The sequence below is a fragment of the Mesitornis unicolor genome, unplaced genomic scaffold (assembly GCF_000695765.1).
Source record: "Mesitornis unicolor isolate BGI_N332 unplaced genomic scaffold, ASM69576v1 scaffold16379, whole genome shotgun sequence".
In the NCBI taxonomy this organism is placed as follows: domain Eukaryota; kingdom Metazoa; phylum Chordata; class Aves; order Mesitornithiformes; family Mesitornithidae; genus Mesitornis; species Mesitornis unicolor.
In genome coordinates this window covers 17,198-36,101 of record NW_010205395.1, presented here as the reverse complement: position 1 = coordinate 36,101, position 18,904 = coordinate 17,198, and the positions used below count along the sequence as shown (strand labels likewise).

Below are 18,904 nucleotides of genomic sequence, written 5' to 3'. Positions count from 1 at the left end.
CCAACCATACACTTTTGTGCACTGCTGTAAAACAATATTCAATTATCACTCTAACATTCTGAAATTATTTTTATATCTTTCAGAATTGATTGAATTTATATGAAAATTCAGCAGAGAACCAAAAATCCAAAATAATTTCACTATATGAATAAGATATTAGCCGCTGTTTTTACATATCCAACAGATACCTACAGTGAATTGAGTGAACGTAAGCCCTGGAAAGCATCTGGAGCTGCTTCAGAAATCTGGTTATTGCTCAGGTCACTGAAATAAATGAAATTTGATTCAATTAATTCAAGCTATTTTCAAAATAGCAAACATTAAAATATATGTAATTACAATTAGGCATAGAAGGGAGAGAAAAATTTAAATATTTATGTGAGACACTGCCAAAGAATTTTAATATAAAACCACGAAAATTGCCAATACAATGAAACAAAATGCATGGTTAGAAACAGGCCTTTCAAATGCTTGAAAAAAATTACAAAGAGATTTACTCTTCCTAATTGGTTAAGTACATTTTATAAAGAATTCTCTGTTTGTTACGGCCACAGGACTATATACCCTCAAAAGTATTCTGAAATAACACTGTCTTATCCCTACTAATTACTTTTTTAATACAATATTCACTACAGTAGCATATTGCTTCTAATGAAAACCATATTAAGCAATTTCAATATTTGTTAAAAAATGTATATTTTTAATGTGACAAAGATGCTATATGGCTGTCTTATAATGTCATAATCAGGCTGCCATATCAGCTAATCCTCCAGCAGCCAAACTTTGCATACATTGACTGCAGTTCCTTTGCATGACCTTGACTTGGGTTTTTTTTTATATTTTTTTATATCTATGTATGCCTGTGTGTATATATTTATATATGAAAATAAACAATGAAATCTAAATTATTTGGTACGTACATTCTTCGAAGCTTTTTATATGGTGAGAAAGCTCCAGGAGGTATGACCTTGATTGAATTTTGTTCTAATCGTCTGCAAAAAACCAGCAGCAACATAAAAATACAAACCCCATGTCAAACAGCAATTCAAAGCTAATAGACTTTAACAAAGAAGCTTTTGCTTTCTTCTTCAGTATAATTTTTATCTTAGAAACAAGGTAATTTCATTTCATGTTTCATTTCAAAAAGATCAGATTTTGTCCGTAAAACCAAACTTTTTAATCTATAGAGTGTAAAGTGATTAACTTAAGATTAAGCGAGTTAATAATTCAAATACTCAAACCATAAGAAAAGGGAGAGAAATGTTCCTATAGAACAAATAACATATGTTGTGACCTGCAGTAAGACAAATGCCGTATTTTAAAACAAGCACATATGATTCCTTTAGATACAGTACGTAACACATTTTCTTTAAGATATAATAAAAGGATTCCACAGCCACACTTCTAACTTCTTTGAACAAGTATTTTTAACTAAAATTGTAGTTTATGCTACTGGCCACGTCTGTTCTGTACGTATAGTGACTGTGACTGAAACTTGCCATATTGTGAAGTGTAAATTTGCTGATGGAAACAGTTTTCCAAGAATATTTTGAACTTCCAGAGCTTTGCGTATGGGAAATCCATGCTGATACAGACCTATGGCCCACTTGCCAACAAGTCAAAACAGATTCAGCAACAAGCACATTTAAAATAGAAGCTACTTCTTCACACGCCACAGCATTTCATGGTTATTGCAGTGCAAAAATTTCTGTTATGAAGACATAAGAAATGAAACTATTTCTACTAAAAGATACAACAGGATAAGGCAGTATTATTCAAATCTACATACCATGCTTATCTAATAAGCTTTCTATTTCCCTCTCACGCACAGGTTATCAGCTCTTAGTGTGATGTAAGCACATAAAGACAATTCCAAATATCTATTTCATATAAGGAATCAAAATGTTGTAGAATTTACGGCACTATTTTATATCACTCAAACATCAATTCAGAATCTAAGGTCAAAAAGCCTTTTTAAATCTAGATGCAGGAATATTTTTTCCTTTTACCCTTGTTCTATTAACTCTCTTCTGTTTCACTTTTCGTCTGATAGAGAGACATGAGTCTCTGTGTGCAGTGTAACTAGTAAGTTCATATATTCACTTCAAGTAAGCCTTTCCAAGAAACTATTATTACAATAATTATTTATTTTTGTAAAGTTTCTCCAGAGATCACAGTATGGCTGAACTAAAGAAAGATTCTTTTACTGCTTTCATGAAGTTTTGTTTAGATGGAGATATTTATACATTTAATACTCAAAATCTCTTCAGTCTGTCCATACTTTACTGGCGCAGAATTTGTTCTTGAATGGCTTATGAAAAAGCCAAAAATGCCTCAAAAAAGGCTTCTTGACACACAGAAAATCTCACTTCATCAGAACTGTTTTAGACAACTAGGAAAATTTTGCCACCTTGCTATAGTTTTCAGGTATATTTTAAACACTGCAGAGAATCCCATGGCACAAGACTGTGAAATCTTTGCATAAACACAATATTTCAGATGCTTTCCTTGTCTTGGCTGAGCCTTTTGTACCCATGAAATATATTTTGCATTGGACCAGGAATACTGACTAGGCTATAAAGGAACAAGGTCACTCTTCAGTACACTTGAGTAGATGCAAGAAGCCAACATGTGAATAAGTAAAAATTTGCTTAAGTTAAAGGTCAACATCAAGTTAGACCAAACCCAAGTACTTTTTGTTCTTACACTGCATTTTCAGCTTAGTTTCCCCTGCAAATAAAGACTATACATGCTTATTCATCTCGATGGTTTTCTACTCAGCTGGATAGGCCAAAGAGAGGTAAAACCTTCAGATAGTAAATTTCTTAAAATTTCCTTATTTTAGCAATGGGAAGGAGTTGAGAAACCAAAGTAATCCATCCATGAAGGGAATGGCAGCCATCCATCCATTCCTGTTACACACTCTATTTGGCAGCAACCAACTGCCTAACCACCAGGGATAGCCTGACCAGACATTTATCAGATGTGTAACTTTGAAACCCAGCCAAAGAATATCTTGCACAGCAAAACACATAGGGCATATGCAGAGGACTGGAAAGGGGAGGGAGCAGTAAAAAGGACAGGGAAGGATTAGGCCACACTACAGAGGACTTGAATTGCTGGAGAGAGAGACACTGGGGTAAAAAATGCCTCTGTGTATATAGGAAAGATGTTGCAGTGGCAATGCTCCCACACGAGGCTGTCACAAGCCTCATTTCTAAATGCTGCTTCTTAGCCCATGGTGTAGAGATTTGTAACCCAGTGCTGGAGGGGCTCCACCTATGTCCACCTATCTTTAAACATATATATCTCTTAACTAGACATGACATGACATGTACCTTGAGAAAGACACAGTCTAGTGTTAAACTAAGATTCCAAGTATTTTCCAGTTTACTCTTTTAATTTAAAAATATAAACTGAAGTACCTTACAGGATACATGTGTGCCACTTTTTATGATAAAATGGAATAGCAGATTTAACTTACAGCTGTCCAATTTGTCTAAAAATTACATGGGTCCAAAACCTAAAGAAGTCCTATTACAGTACATTTCTGAAAGCTAATTTTCTAGCAGTTCTAATAGAGAGAACTACCAATTCACTAGTGGATATGTAAAATGAACTCCATGTCAACTCTGCTTAACATTTCCTTTTAGTGAGAAATTTATACTCTAATAGACAGATTGTGCAGTGCTGGGATAAATTTACAAGCTCTTCTGGATAAAGGATTTGTTATAGTAGGATCATCTAAGTATGTCTTTTCTTAACTCATGCCAATATGTACGCACTAAAATACATCACATTCTAGAAAATGAGATTAGTATAAGAAAGGAAAAATAAGATATAAATACAGAGGAAAAATCTTTTATACTCAACTTTGTCTGTAAAGAAAGTAAATAAAATTCACATTTTCAAGCTTTTTTATCCTCTAAACTTCTGCTTTATCTTCCTAGAATCAACTGAATTTCACAGAGTGAAAATCTGCATCCACTATTCCAGAGAAAATCTAATTAGGTATATTCCAGGGTCAAAATGCACAGACTAATATCCAAAGGAAATTTGCATTCTACTGATAAAACCCATAGTAATTAAAACCTCCTTTATATTAATTCCTCTTGTTAAATGAAACATTTTTAATTCTGGAATAGGATAGGTTGTAGTTATCTATTACTGAAAAATTCAGATATTAAATGCTCACAAATGACATGGTCAGAAGTACCATTATAATATAGAACAAAATGCTAATATTAGTATTTTTCCATGGAAGTTGTATTAAATTTTGTGCACAACATCTCCTTTCAAAGTCATCCCAGAAGTCATTCTGTATTATAAATTATCATCTGTGTATCATAAACAGTGCCTTGGTGGTTTCTTTTTCAAAAGCCACAGACAATTTTAGTAGCATATTTAATAAGATAAGATAATGGAGGAAGACAGTTAAGTACATGCTTCATCAAAGCCTGTACTGCCTCATGTATAAGAAGTACTCTGCCCAGCACCACACAAACACTAATTAAGGCTCTTAGTATTAAGTCTCCTGATCCTTTTAGCATTTCACTTCAAAGAAGTCCTGCATCAATACATAAGTGTTTTACTGTCTTTTAACACTGCCAAACTGGTTGAAACCTTATTTAAAGACTATTCCCTAATCTCTCCTATCTAGGAAATGTACTGTGAACATTTCTTTTTCTAAATCTTTCGCCCCTGCTTATCACTGCAGACACCATAATGTACAACCACCTACTATTCTAAGAAACAAAGGTGCTTCTGCAGTTGTGACTTCCAACCTAATAAAATCAAATCAAAGTAGGTCCCCAGCCAGTAGACAGATTCTTCCCACCGGGTCTCCAGAGAGCCCTGTGACATGTAAATCACTTGACACTTTCCAGGAGGATGCTGCTCTCTGCTAGAAGCCTGCAGCACACCATTACTGATTACTACTTCCGCACTTACAGAGACAGACAACGTGCTTATTTATACTGACACTTTAAACTAGCTTATTTTCCCACTATAAAAAGTAATTTCTATGGAAGACTTTTGTAGCAGGAAAGAGGGCAGACTGGGAATGAAGAACACCTTGTTCTCTACAGAACAATTTTTATTTTAAATCATGCAGATGGGGTACAATATACTAAGCCTGCTCAGTAGAGAAAGGTAAAAAATAGTGCACAGAGATGTGCTGCACCTAAATGCATTAAATATAATAATGATAATAACAACAACAACAACAACAACATCATCTTCCTTAAGAAAACACAAATTTGAATATGGAGCAGCAAATTAGTTGCATATTTAATAATTAAACAATCAGAACATACCATCTCAATTAAATAAATTTGGTCAATAGTAGCTTTTAGCAGTTAATTAATCTATACTTTTAATTCCAGCATCTACTCACTTACAAAAGGTAAGGAGCTTGTCAAGAAACCCCAAAAGAATTTTTACTACAGAGAAGAAAGTGTAAGCTATGCAATGAGTCTGATGTATTGCACAGATGCTGATTATACATGGTAATAAAATTGACAGCTCTTCTTTGCATTTTCCCCATCTGCTTTTAAAGTAAATGGCAAAAACAGCTGTCAGAAAACAGAAAATAGATTTCAGAGATGAGATTCAGTGCAGCTCCTGAATCTGAAGAACTGCAATACACAGCCAACACATCTCTCATCCTATGCAACATCTGTCAGGTTTTGGGTTTTTTTGTTTGTTTGTTTTTAAAATAAAGAAACAGTAATGGTCTCCCTTTGCTACAGGAATGCTCCAGTACCTTTTTTCTTTCTCAACGGCTGCACTTCCAGAGCGCTTATATCCACTGAATGTCACTTCTAACTTAAGCAGCAAAAGAATTCTGTTGAAATCTGTGATATCATCCATGTCTAACAAAACAAAAGATGTCTTTTGAATGACTATATTACTTGCACTTTAGAATTTCAGGCTCTAATTCTGTGTATTAATAAATCTGGTTGACAGTTTCCTAAATATTTGCATATAAAGAATCACTGTCAGTGTTGCCCTAAAGCTTGCCAAACTGTTAACATCCATTCTAATTGTTCTATCAAATATTTCCTCAGGGGATTGATTATAAATTACAGACAACTCCTTCCTCTGCATTACATCGAAAAAGTAACAAGAATTGTCATTCTAATGCTATTAAACAATTCATCGCATTGACTCAAAAGCAAGTCCCAAACCCATATTTCATTTTTCATCACAGAAAGGGCCATCTCATGCACTGAACCCTACAGCACCATTAATGATGATAGGCTTTGCATTCCTTAATTGTTACACATTTAGGTTGTAGGCAAAATGCACCACTTCTTAAAGAATTATTTGCTCAGTACTTTGGCATCTGTCAGAGTGTGGCTCCAGTGCAATTAGCCTGAGTCACCAAGAGTCAAGACAAACCTAATTAGCCTATTTTTTATTAGAGCTGTTATACTACAAAAACTACTTGAGCTGTTCAGACTAACTATATTAAATTCACAGAAAATAGATGTAATCCTGTTATACTCTTGGCTCATCACAAGCAGTGACTTGTCAACCTGCTCCCATTGAGCAGAAACATTAGCTTGAGAATCCCACCATTGTGTAAGACTGACAGTGTGGCAGGAGTCCTCACTACATGTTAAACAATACATGGACTTACACCATAAAATGTAAATGAAGCTTACACACAAAAATGTAAATGAAATTTTTTAACTGGGAACACTTTTCAGAAGTGGCTGCTGCTTACTAGATCCTGTATTTAGCAACACGTAAATAATGAAGAAAGCATTTACTTCATGATGAAACACAAAATAGTGAAAAATCAGTATCTATAGTTTCTTTCACCAAAGTTCACTCACATTATTGCTGAGGAAAAGTTACCAGTATTGAAAAGACATATGTGAAAAAAAACTAAGAGTAACAACACCTTTGGAGTGTGGCACAGCTGTCAGAGATCTACGAGGGTTTTTCTGGAAGAGCTAGATGGGCCTTCTCCAGCTTCCCTTCATGCTGTATAAAATATTCATTTATTCCATGCTTGAGCTATTTTCTTTCCCTCCGCAGAGTACAGAGAGGTCCCTCAAGGTGCCTCTTCTACTTCAATACCCACCAGAAACTTGCACAAAACCCCTAGATGTCCAACAGTGTTCATTCTGGCCAATACCAACTTCCAGTTTGTATGGAAACCAGCACTGGTTTCACATGTTTCTCTTCCAGTAGTTGCATTCTCTGTTTCTATGTCCTCTTGACTGCTGAAATTATCCTCTGTCCTCCAAATTTAATTAGTTTTTAAGATAGGACACAAAGGTATGAAGAAAGCCAAAGACATGAACAATAGCAGCATAGAACACATGCTAATAAAGAACATATGAAATATTCTACAATAATCACTATGTCTGACAACTAAAATAAGAAAGTTTTTTTTTTTTCAAAAAAGCATAAAGCCACATGATTTACCAGTAATTTTCAGATTAATAGAAGATATTTGAGTGAGAGCATGACAAATCATTTCTCTTATGTGTGTTAAGCAAATAGGATTAGCTATCAAATTAGCAAATAATCTATTTTTGGAGCAGTAAAATGGAATACATTTTAAGATTTGCCTGAGAAATGTTAAGGTAGGAAACCAAAAGATAAGTTAAATGTAATTCAGTGAAATTAAATATATTAAGCAAATTAAATATATAGCAAATTAAATATATTAAGGTAAAGAAGTTAATACCTCAACAGATTTCTTTACACAATTTTAATTTGTTTCAGATTTATTCAATACATTGCCTCAAAGATAATGCATTTTTTGTATTCACATGCAATTGTTGTGTGCTTATATGTATATATCATATGAAAGATGTTAAGATTTCATCAAATGTCTACATTTTTGATAAAGCAACCACATAATTTTGGTATATATAGCAATGGGCACAAATGCTAAGAAATAGTGACCTTCCCAAAAGTATATAGAGTTGTATTCATATCATTGATGCCACAGACAAACAGTGTAAACTGAGTATCACTTATGATAGGCAGTGGCAAGTCATAAAACCTTTCCAGCAAAATTATGACACAGTATTACTTTCATGCAAAGATTTTCAAAGTTAAAGGCCATATTTGCATTAACAGATTAAATGGGGCCAGGTGGTGAAGAATGTGGAAAAGTTCAGTCACACTGTACATTGATATTAAATTTTAGTTTCATGTCAGCTATTTTGCACCGGATATTTCCATTTCATTGAGATTCTTTTTTGGTCCTTCTCCATATGTAAAGCCATACTCCCGTGAATTCCTTTGAACAAACTTCTAGGGAAAAGATAAGCAACTTAGGTATCTTTAACTTACAATACTAATACATTGTAATAAATAGTACTGCATCTAAAAATCAAGTGCTTTTATTTGAATATAAAAATACAGTAACCTTTAAGCAAAACAGAAGCAAAAGCTCCATATTTCACTCAAAAATCAGAATGTCTCACCGGTCCTCTAGTAGAACATTACCATATCAAATCCAATGCATTAGTCAGGATTGGTCTTAAAAATACTGGTCGTAAAAACCTTTAGGAAGGGAAGAAGAGAAGATTTGAAGAAAAGTACAGTTGAAGGGAAGCATATATGAGAAAAGTTAATTTTAAAAACATGGCAGCTATATGAAGTTGCTCAAAAGTTAGGAATATTATCATAGAATCATAGAATGGTTTGGGTTGGAAGGGACCTTAAAGATCATCTAGTTCAAATCCTCTTGCCATGGGCAGTGACCTCCCACTAGACCAGGTTGCTCAAAGCCCCATCCAATCTGGTCTTGAACACTTCCACGGAGGGGGCATCCACAACTTCCCTGGGCAACCTGTTCCAGTGTCTCACCACCCTCACAGCAAAGAATTTATTCCTTAAATCTCATCTAAATCTACCCTCTTTCAGTTTGTAAAGCATTATACCTCATCCTATCACTACCTGCCCTTGTAAAAAGTCCCTCTCCATCTTTTCTGTAGGCCCTTTCAGGTACTGGGCAGCTGCTGTAAGGTCTCCCCAGAGCCTTCTCTTCTTCAGGCTGAAAAACTCCAACTCTCTCAGCCTGTATTCATAGGAGAAGTGCTCCAGCCCTCTGATCATCTTTGTGGCTTTCCTAAGAAAATATATGTCATATGATGCAAATTTGCCAAAGGGTAATTTCGCAAATAGTAATGTCTCCACAAGGTACTTAGTTATCTATTTTTTAATGCACTTTATTTCAATCCAGGAGTTCCTGAAAATTCAAAAACTGGCCCATTTTTCTGGCTTCCTACTGACCAAAGTATGTATCAGTATTCATAAGCAACTGAATACTATAATATTTATTATTTTTTTAAAATCCATAAGTAGACATCATCTCTTCACTTGACACCTGCATTGGCAGTATTGTATGCATTTGTTATGTCAAGAATTTTGAAAAGCCAGAAAAGTTTCAAAAAGAGCCAAAGAATACTTAAATAATTCTGAAACATTTTATAGTGACATGGAAGACATCTATCTATTTAGGCTATCATTGGAAGGTTAACACATTTTCTGCAAAACGACAGACACAGTTATAGAGGATTCTTGCAACCTACTAAAAATCCTAATACGCAGTGAAATAAGACCAATGACTAGGCATACATACAAATACATAGAAACCAACTTGGCAAAACCTTTCCAGAGCTTCACTGGATGTGCAAGACTTCTGGTTGACAGTTTAACTGTTTAAGAGGGAAATGATATTTATGAGCTATCATTCTGTATAAGTCTTAAAATGACCAATGTTTTGATTTAAACTAGAAAGCAGAAACAAATGCAGACACTGGAAAACTATCATCAATTTAATGTCTTGTAACTTATTGAATCCTCCCCTCAGCATTGAGACCCATTCCTTTCAAGCTGCAAAGATGCAGGGTTTGCTATCATTTCTGTCAGGCTACATGTAGATAGACAAATTACACTTTGAGCTGCTAAAAATAGAGAAAGCTGCCTTATCTCTGACGTTTCAGAGTTTTCCTGCCATGTGTCTTAGAACTGTCTTCAATAAATGTGCCAAAAGCCTTCCCAAATGACTTTTCCCTGTAAAGGGTCATTGTTTGAATCATCTTTGCATCTCAGTGTAATAGTATCTCTGCTCAATAGCTATTTATTTAAGGCTGTACTTTGGACTTCTAGCTAAGGATGAATTTTAAGACAACAGAAATGGCAAAACTGCACATCCCAAGCTTACCTTGGAAAAGATATATACACAGAGCTTCCAGTTCTCAAATAAAACTCCTCATATACACTAAACACTTCCCCAGTGTCTGCAGTGTGATCAGGTCACTCGTCACTCTATCTTGGTTAAGTCCATCTGCCAAATTCAGTTCTGTCAGATCTCATTTTCTTTTCCTTGTTCGTTTTCCCCTTTCTCTCCTTTCCCTTCCCTTCCCCCCCCCCGCCTTCTCCTTTAATATAATTTGAGTGTTACTGTGAGAATCAATCTCAGGAGCATTTAATCCTGCTTAGTATCACAGAGCTCACAAAGATGTAGTTGAGTGCTTGGCATAATACACAATCATTAATCAACAGACTTACGAAAACAAAGAATAAGGGAGAATGAGATGGAGACAGATGAAAACATGGAGAAAAACAGTAGAAAAGTAAAAACAGGAAAGTAAGATGAGACAAAACTGAGGGGACGAATTAGGAAACTATCATGGGAAATGTAAATAAAGTTATCATGAAACAACCATATAGCTGCTAGTTTTGGCATTCAAATATTAAAAAGCTCCATTCAAAAGAAAGAACAACTTTATCTTGAAGGACATAGTAATTGAGAAGTCTGTGACTTTTCACTACACTGGATTATGAAGGTGAACTGTTAAAATTCCTGACTCCTACTTGCTTTTTACATTTCATATATTACGTGGCTTAGGGTCTTTTCTGCTCCTTACAAAGACTAAAATTATTTATACAACTGTTTCTCAGTTAACAGTGGCAACACTCCAGTCACTCTACCCTCCAGCAAACCTTCCTCCTCCTCAAAACACCAATGTAGTAACTGCTGTCCTTCTAAAAAGGAAGCAAATTGAATTAAGTCCTTCCTTTCATTACTTAAATAGTTTTAATATAAAGAAAAATGAAGAAAAAATCAATTGAGTTCCATGCTTGTTTGCTTAAATAATCACTTATACAAAGCAGTGGTCATCAGAGCAAGTCATTCTCTCTCCCCTCACCCCCAACATCTTATAGCAATTGTATTTATTTCTTTTATTCATAATACTACAGTAAGTAAAGAGGTTTCAGAACCACTCTGACTGGTAGTTCAAACCACAGAAGGGAAGAGAAAATCAGAAGAATGTAAAAGCAGCGTTTTCATGAGGTAGTCTAGCTCAGTAATGGCTTTTTGCCCTCTCTTGAAATAAGAGCCTGTCACACCATTCTGAGAGAAGGTACCAGTACAATTAATAGAATTGCTGCTGGGTTGCTATTTGTACAGTTTTTGATAATCTGTTTGAACACATGCCAAAAAGTCTCTATTTGAAGGGAAACATAGTTATTTCTGCCGACCATTCAAAGAACTTTCACGCAGAAGATGAATTCTAAAACGCAACCAAGTGAAAAGAGATTAACAGTGCTGAAGAAGTAAAATGTGGAAGGAATGCCTGCATAGAGGTTGGAAAATGCTATTGCCATTAGAAAGCCTATACTTTCTAAAACCAATTAAAGTAATAGTTTTGAACCTTAAGAATGACCTTTAATGCCTTTAATATATGAGCTGTATGACAAAAGAGAAAAGCACTAGGTGCACTAGACCCCTGGAGTTTGTTAAGCTCAATAGACCAAACATGCCAGTGAAAGAGAATCCCATAAAAATTTCTGGAAAAGGGGAGAGGTTTACACAACAAATCTAAATCAACTCAAATTATGGTGTTCCTACTGAATGGATAATGTATCATGCTTTGCTTAAGTCAATAGAAAAAGGCTAAAGTAAGGCACACTAAATAACAAAAGTTTGAAGACTATTAAGATGTAACATTTATGGGCAATATATATAGTCTCACAGCATTTATAATACAGACATTAAAATGATAGGGCTATGGGAAATTTTTTAAAGTTCCCAAAATGTTTCCTGCAGTGCACTCATGGTACAAAATCCTTTCATTTGGCCCAGAGCCAAAGGTGCACCTGTGCACCTTTTTAATTTTGTGCTTCATGCAGAATTAGTAGGCATAATAAAACTAGGGGAGTCTTGGTGCTCAACCAATTATTTTATTTCTTAAAATATATATGGAATATGAAGTACTTCTTTCTCAAATAACACCACATTGATTGGACAGAACCTGAAAAGAAAGGCTTACGTATTCTTATTTAGCTGTGTGTGAGTTTATTTAGATAACAGAGAACTAATTTTGCAGAAAGGGTGTAACTGATACAGATACAATTGTGTTAAGTCAATAAAGATTAAGAATTACATTTACTGAGATGCTGAATACTTAATTTTGCTCTGAGCTTTATCACAGCAGAAGGGAAAAAGAAAGGACCACCACAGGCTTTATTCTCCTTCCATTTTCACTAGCAGTTACTTGGAGATAAGCAGTCCCGTTACCGAGGGCATCTTCCCAAGAGGCACTTGGCAGACAATGCATTGCCTGCTAATTGACTTCATGCAACAGGAATTGCTAGTTTTAGCCAATTGACTTCTGTACCAATTGAGAAGTCAGACAGAGTAGTATGACAAAATCATCTCAGCAACATCCTGATGCTCACCAGTAAATCAAACTGCACTGGAATGAAAGAGCATCTGGCAACTGGTTCTGCTTCCTCCTGCTACCACCATCATTGAACTCCTCCTCATTCCTCAATCATTTCAGCTTCCAGTGCAAACTCATTTACCTCAGTGATTTAGGATATTACACCTAACTCAAAGATAGGGAGGCTGCAGTGCAGTGCAAGCACATAATCTCCTTGCCAGTTCTGCTACAGAAGCAGTAGCCATGAGCAGAGAAGACAGCTCCTACTGTCTTAAAATGTCATCCCAAAACAGTTGTCCAGCAGAATTATCAAGGCAATGCAAAGCCATGACACCAGTAGTAGACTATAAACAGAAAGCCCTTTTCCCAGAAGAGAGAACTCAGAGCTTCAATGTGGAAAATTTCACTCAACTGAAACAGTGAATATTTAATACTTAATAAATTCAATATTCCATTTACAGAGGTTTTAGCACATTATTTAGATTTATCAACTAAATAAACTTATTAACCCCCTGGAAAAAATAAATTTTCAACATGGAATGTACTCTTCAAACCTGCAGCTTAATTACATATACCAGAAGGACAGAGAATAACAACATTATTAACACCACTTAGATTTTATGCAGCATTGTCCCAGATGAACTGATGATGTAACGAATACAAAGTATTTTCCTGCAGAAACAGGTCAGACAAAATTTACCTAAAGGAAGTCTGTGTTGGGCAAAGAGGAATAAATCAGTGCTTTGTAGGGTACTGAGGAGTTGAATGAGGTCAGGCTTCCAGTTGAGAGAAAGATGGAAGAAATGGATAGAGAACATGCCAAAACATCACAAAACCACAAGCACATGTTGAAAGCCTACTTCACAGGAACCTCAAGGAAAAAAATAACAGGAAGACGGACCTTAAAAAATTAAATATGGATTATATTCTTATTAAGAGTAACCTGCTATAAACATAACAACAAAGAAATAAGAGGCAGAAATGGATGGAAAAATTAAATCTCACAAAAATAATTTGTCAATTTTTAAGCAACTTAATAAAGAATGGCTGACAATGGAGTTTAATGTCAGCCTCATAGGAAAAGGCTATTCACATGACATACAATAATACAAAGACAAAGGGCAGGAAAGATGTAATCATCAGAGGTTTTTGTGGACCATGAAGTTGGCTGAAACATAACATGACAAGTTGGTAGTACTCAGCACTGGATTTTACAAATACAGCCTACAAACAGGTGACAACATTGTAGGGGAGAGAAACTTGTCCAGAGTAAGGGAATTTGAAAGTATTATGGATTTTTCAAATGTTTCTGAACATTTAGAAAATAAGATGACAATATTCAGTTGAAAATGCAGGAAAAGACTGACAAATTAGAAAAACTACTGAAAAGACTAGACAACTTCTGGCACACATAAAATAGAAGTATAATGCCAATTTTCTTGCGGTGCGTGCAAGAATCTGGTGATGGTGGTATTATAAAAATCAGCGATTTAATAATAATTTGGCTGTTAAAGCCTGTACATCCTTCAGAAAACAACAGGGAACCAGATCACTTCTCTTTCCCTTTCTCCCTGAGAACTGGGGAGCTCACGCCAAAGCATGTGCTTAAAATGGTAATTAAGATAATAAAGCAATTTGTGTGGGAACTGTATAATGGGGGTGGAAATACAGTGCTCACTATACTCTCCTGCCTTGTGCTCAGCAGCTCCCCAGCATTCTCAACGCTACTGTGACAGCATGCTCATCTCTTCAAATGTCTACTCTCAGCTACCACTTTGGCATGCTGACAACATTATCACAGAAGGAGTAAGTGAAAAAACAGATTATTTTATGGGATACAATCATTCTTTCTAATCTAATCTCAAGGGGTTGCTTTAAGCAACAGATGCAAAGTAATTCTTTAAAAATGAAGCTTTAAAACACTTTTTATTGTATGATAACAAAATAGGAATGTCACAATCTTTCTGCATGTTGAAGTTAAAATCAGAGAGGAATGAAGTCTTTCACAGAGCAGCTTTAAGAAGTAACATACAACCAAGAGCTGGTTTGATCCAGTCTTACAGACTTCCTGAACCTCATTATTGGTAAAACCTTTTTTACTCCATAAACCACTCATTCTCCAACCTCTTCTTTCTCCCTCATTGTCTTTGATGCTAAGACAGTAAATATACCTGCCACTCGTGACAATCATAAAAGAACTATCATTAATTATTTTCCTCATATTAAAGCAACTAGAATAATTACTAAAGTTGGGCTTTCTAATGTTCTATCTCTTCTTGCACCAGCTTTTGAATAAATGTATGTACATGTCTCATGGCATGAATGGTATTATTTAACTGTGCAAAATACTGTGATCTGCATTTTATTTAGCCAGCACTTACAAACTATATACAATACAGAGAGATAAAACACTGCCCAGTCTAGCAGAAAACATTGACCCTCGATTTGCAATCTGTTAAATGCTTAGCCAAATGCTGGAGGTGTTGTTAAGTGGTTGCTTCTATTCTCCAGGCCAATAAACTGCTGAAGATCATACCAGTCCATGCTTAAAACTCAACAGCATTTCTTACATAGAAAGAACAGAGCACAGATTAGTCAAAAGCACCTTTCAATTCTGTAAATTCCCATTTGCCTTTACCTTATGCTCACAGTGGATTCAGTGCCAACTAGTAACTCCTAAATCCTATCATTTCTTTGGGAGGGATGACCCTTAAAACAAAGAATCATGAATACCCTTGTAAACTCTAATACTGAATTTCTCATGGAAGTACAGATGTTAACAGCATGTACTCCCACTAAACTATGTAGGTCTAGAAGACAGTGATCCAGAAGTCCGTCTTCCAGTGTCTGTAATCACCATTCAGCAGTTAGTTCCAGAGGTTAGCAGCAGAAACATAGTGGGGAATGTTTGAGATGTACTCCCTACTTCTTCCTTGTAATATTTTTTTCCATTCTCTATGCACACAGATGTACTTATGCAAGTAAAAAAACCAGTATTCAACTAGTTAAATAATGGAAACAGTCTGTGCAGCCTTCCAATCCACTGTGCATGGATTTTTTTAAGCAGTTCTTTTATTTGCAAAGCAGAGGTTTTTTTTACTGAGAGGGATGAAAAGTAGAAGTGTTTGTATTATATAGCCAAATGACTGAACTGGGTCAGGTAGGGTCAGCCAGGTCAGTCTTAACAGTAGTAATAATGGATCAGCAGATGTGATTATTACTGACATCCTAAGAAGAAACCACAGTAGTTACAGTTCTGTGAAGTTCAAAAACACAGGTCAGATCCCAAGAAACCACAAGGATAAAATTTACATAAAACTGTAAAATTCTACTTTATCTTTTAAAATCTCATCGTGGAGGCCTGTTTTTAAACTTTCAAGAAGATATTATTACAATAGCTAGCTAGCTAGATATGTATGTTCAGGAAACCTCTTCCCTTTCACTTCAGGCATCTGTTCCCCTCACTTCCTTATCTAAAATTCTTATCATCTTATATCATCAAGGTACTCACAAGTTTTTTATTCTAAATACACTAACTCAATTAGTTCTAGCCAGACCCTCCTTACCACGCTGAAGGCACGGCTTCTTTCCCACTATTTCCCTAAAGGGAATTTCCAGATTCTCTTCCAAAACACTGCCTCTGCCATACCCAGAATAAAAATATGATCACGTTGCTGAGTCCTTGCCCATCTTGTCAGCAAGTTCACCTTTTTTTTTTGTTTCTCCCCTGCACAGAAGACAACGCAGCAATAACTTTCCTTCTGTGTCCACATAACCTCTCAGCCACATTGCTCTTGAAGACTACAAGCACCATAGCACCTTTGCTATGACTCTGCTTTATGCTCAGGACGTGGTTGTAACATTTTTGTAAATGTTTGTGCTGTATATGACATATAACAGCATGCATGCTCTTCTATTCACACGTACACGGTATAAATGCAACTATATCACAGATCCCATTCAACCACCGTGCTTTTGCCTTCTCAGATTACCCTCTGAGGATGCTCCTTTATCAGGATACTTATTATGGGTGATATAGGTTGCTTATCTTTCATGCAAAAATATGCTTCTCTAATAGGGAGTGTGATGAATAAAGTGACTGAAGGTGAGTGTCATGGTTTAACCCCAGCAGGCAGCTGAGCCCCACACAGTTGCTCGCTCGCTCCCCCCACAATGGGTTGGGGAAGAAAATCAGCAGAGTAAAAGTGAGAAAACTAGTGGGTTGAGATAAAGACAGTTTAATAGGTAAAGCAAAAGCTGTGTGCAAAGCAAAGCAAAACAAGGAATTAATTCACTACTTCCCATCAGCAGGCACGTGTTCAGCCATCTCCAGCAGGGTTCCATCATGTGTAATGGTTACTTGGGAAGTCAAACATTGTAACACTGAACGTTCCCCCTTTCCTTATTCTTCTCCCAGCTTTTATTGGTGAGTATGACATCATATTGTATGGGATATCCCTTAGGTCAGTTGGGGTCAGCTGTCTTGGCTGTATCCTCTCCAAGAGTTGCTTAGCAATAACTAAAACATCCCAGTGTTATCAACACTGTTTTCAGCACAAATCCAGAACATGACATAATACCAGATACTATGACGAGAATTAACTCTATCCCAGCCAAAACAAGCACAGTGAGCAGCACTGAAGGTGAAGTTTATAGCCTGCAGTGAAAAGCCACACACTTATAGAAATATAAGTATTCCAAAACTCTTTCAAAACCAACACAGAATGCATTTTTAACTACAGATTGCGAGTAGTACATTCAAAACTAACTTCTAAGAGAACATAAAGATCTTAAATACTGTAATTTACCTGCATATTCCTTTTAAATCTGAATTTGGATGTGCATTCCAAAATTCCTACCCTGTATAATGCATGAATTTATACAAATAAAAATGAATACATAAATAAAAACTGTTTTCTGTAAGTTCATTTTTTTAAAAAAAATCAGATTACGCACATTTCAGTAATGGTTTCTGGAAGGTTTGTTGGGATCTCAGTAAGGCCTTTTCCACGACAGTCCACAATATTGTTACTACAGGTGCATGCAGCAGGGCAATGCAAGACACTGCAGGATGGAGCCATGAAAGACTGGTGACCTGAAAAAGAAAATAATTTCTCGTGAAATTGCACTACACTGTCAAACAGTAGTCCAGTTTACCTCAAAAGTAAAATATCATATTTAATTTAATGCAGAACCTCTAAAATAGACATTGTAGCCTATCAATAATTTTGAAATGCATTAATTTAAATACCCAGTTAATAGCAACATGTTGATACAATACCAAGAGACGAAAGACAAGCACTCAACTACTGTACCAGCATTACATAATTTTCCAACTTCTTTAGCAACTAGCATTCAAAATCATCTTGTTAAAGAAGACTAAGTATGATCCATTTTTCAGGTTTATTTTATTTATTCTGTGTTTTAAAAACTAATTACCGATTTGTTTAGTTTTCAGAATTTTGTGTAGTATTAAAAACACATGTCAACAGAAATGAATTCAGGGAAAAAAACGTACTGACTATGAAACCACAACATAATCTATGATCTCACTATATTTAATGTCATATATTAATATAGGAAGAGTCCATTGATAATGTAAGTTGCATCCAGTGCTGTTCCTACTTACAGCTTCAAATAATGACTGTTCAAGATTTAAATTACTGAAAAGGTTAGTCTTTTGAAACAGTAGTTTACAGTATAATAATTGGATTTCACATTTATGTATGTGTTACGAAAGTACAAACAGTTGCCAAAAGTAATAACACATACTACTCTTTCTATACGAACAGGCAGGAAACATTTCACCTGCCCTTATTAAACAAAAATACAGTGATTCAGGGACAAAACATGGTCATTCCCCTTCTTCAAAATCAGCATTATAATGAACAAGTTATAAAAATGTTCTTGACACTTGGGCTCTGGTGCAATATCATTTACAAATAAGATACATAAAGCGACCTTGTTAGGAGCCCTTTTACGTGTACATGAAGACAGAATTAATGGTAAGAACACTGTTAGCATTTGCCGTGCGAAGATGGCAGTGTCTTACACGTTGATGTCAGAGGCAATGTATGAATTGTTTAGTAAGGACAAAATGTCGTGTTCTCCATAAAATTCTTTTAAAAGCATAGATCTGTGCAAAGTTTGGCATATTTGGCCACAGGCTTCTGGGATCTGCAGAAAATCAACCAGTAGAA

At 35.6% G+C, this 18,904-nt stretch overlaps 1 protein-coding gene across 1 annotated transcript in view; it reads right to left on the bottom strand.

The window, feature by feature from the left end:
• Window positions 1–18,904, bottom strand: part of SLIT2 (slit homolog 2 (Drosophila)) — a gene marked incomplete at both ends in the record, with an annotated part of 88,135 nt that overhangs the window by 52,931 nt on the left and 16,300 nt on the right. Inside the window, 3 exons of the mRNA XM_010191394.1 lie at window positions 193–264; window positions 921–992; window positions 17,661–17,799. Coding sequence (XP_010189696.1) covers window positions 193–264; window positions 921–992; window positions 17,661–17,799 — 283 coding nt within the window. The remainder of the gene's footprint in view (window positions 1–192; window positions 265–920; window positions 993–17,660; window positions 17,800–18,904) is intronic.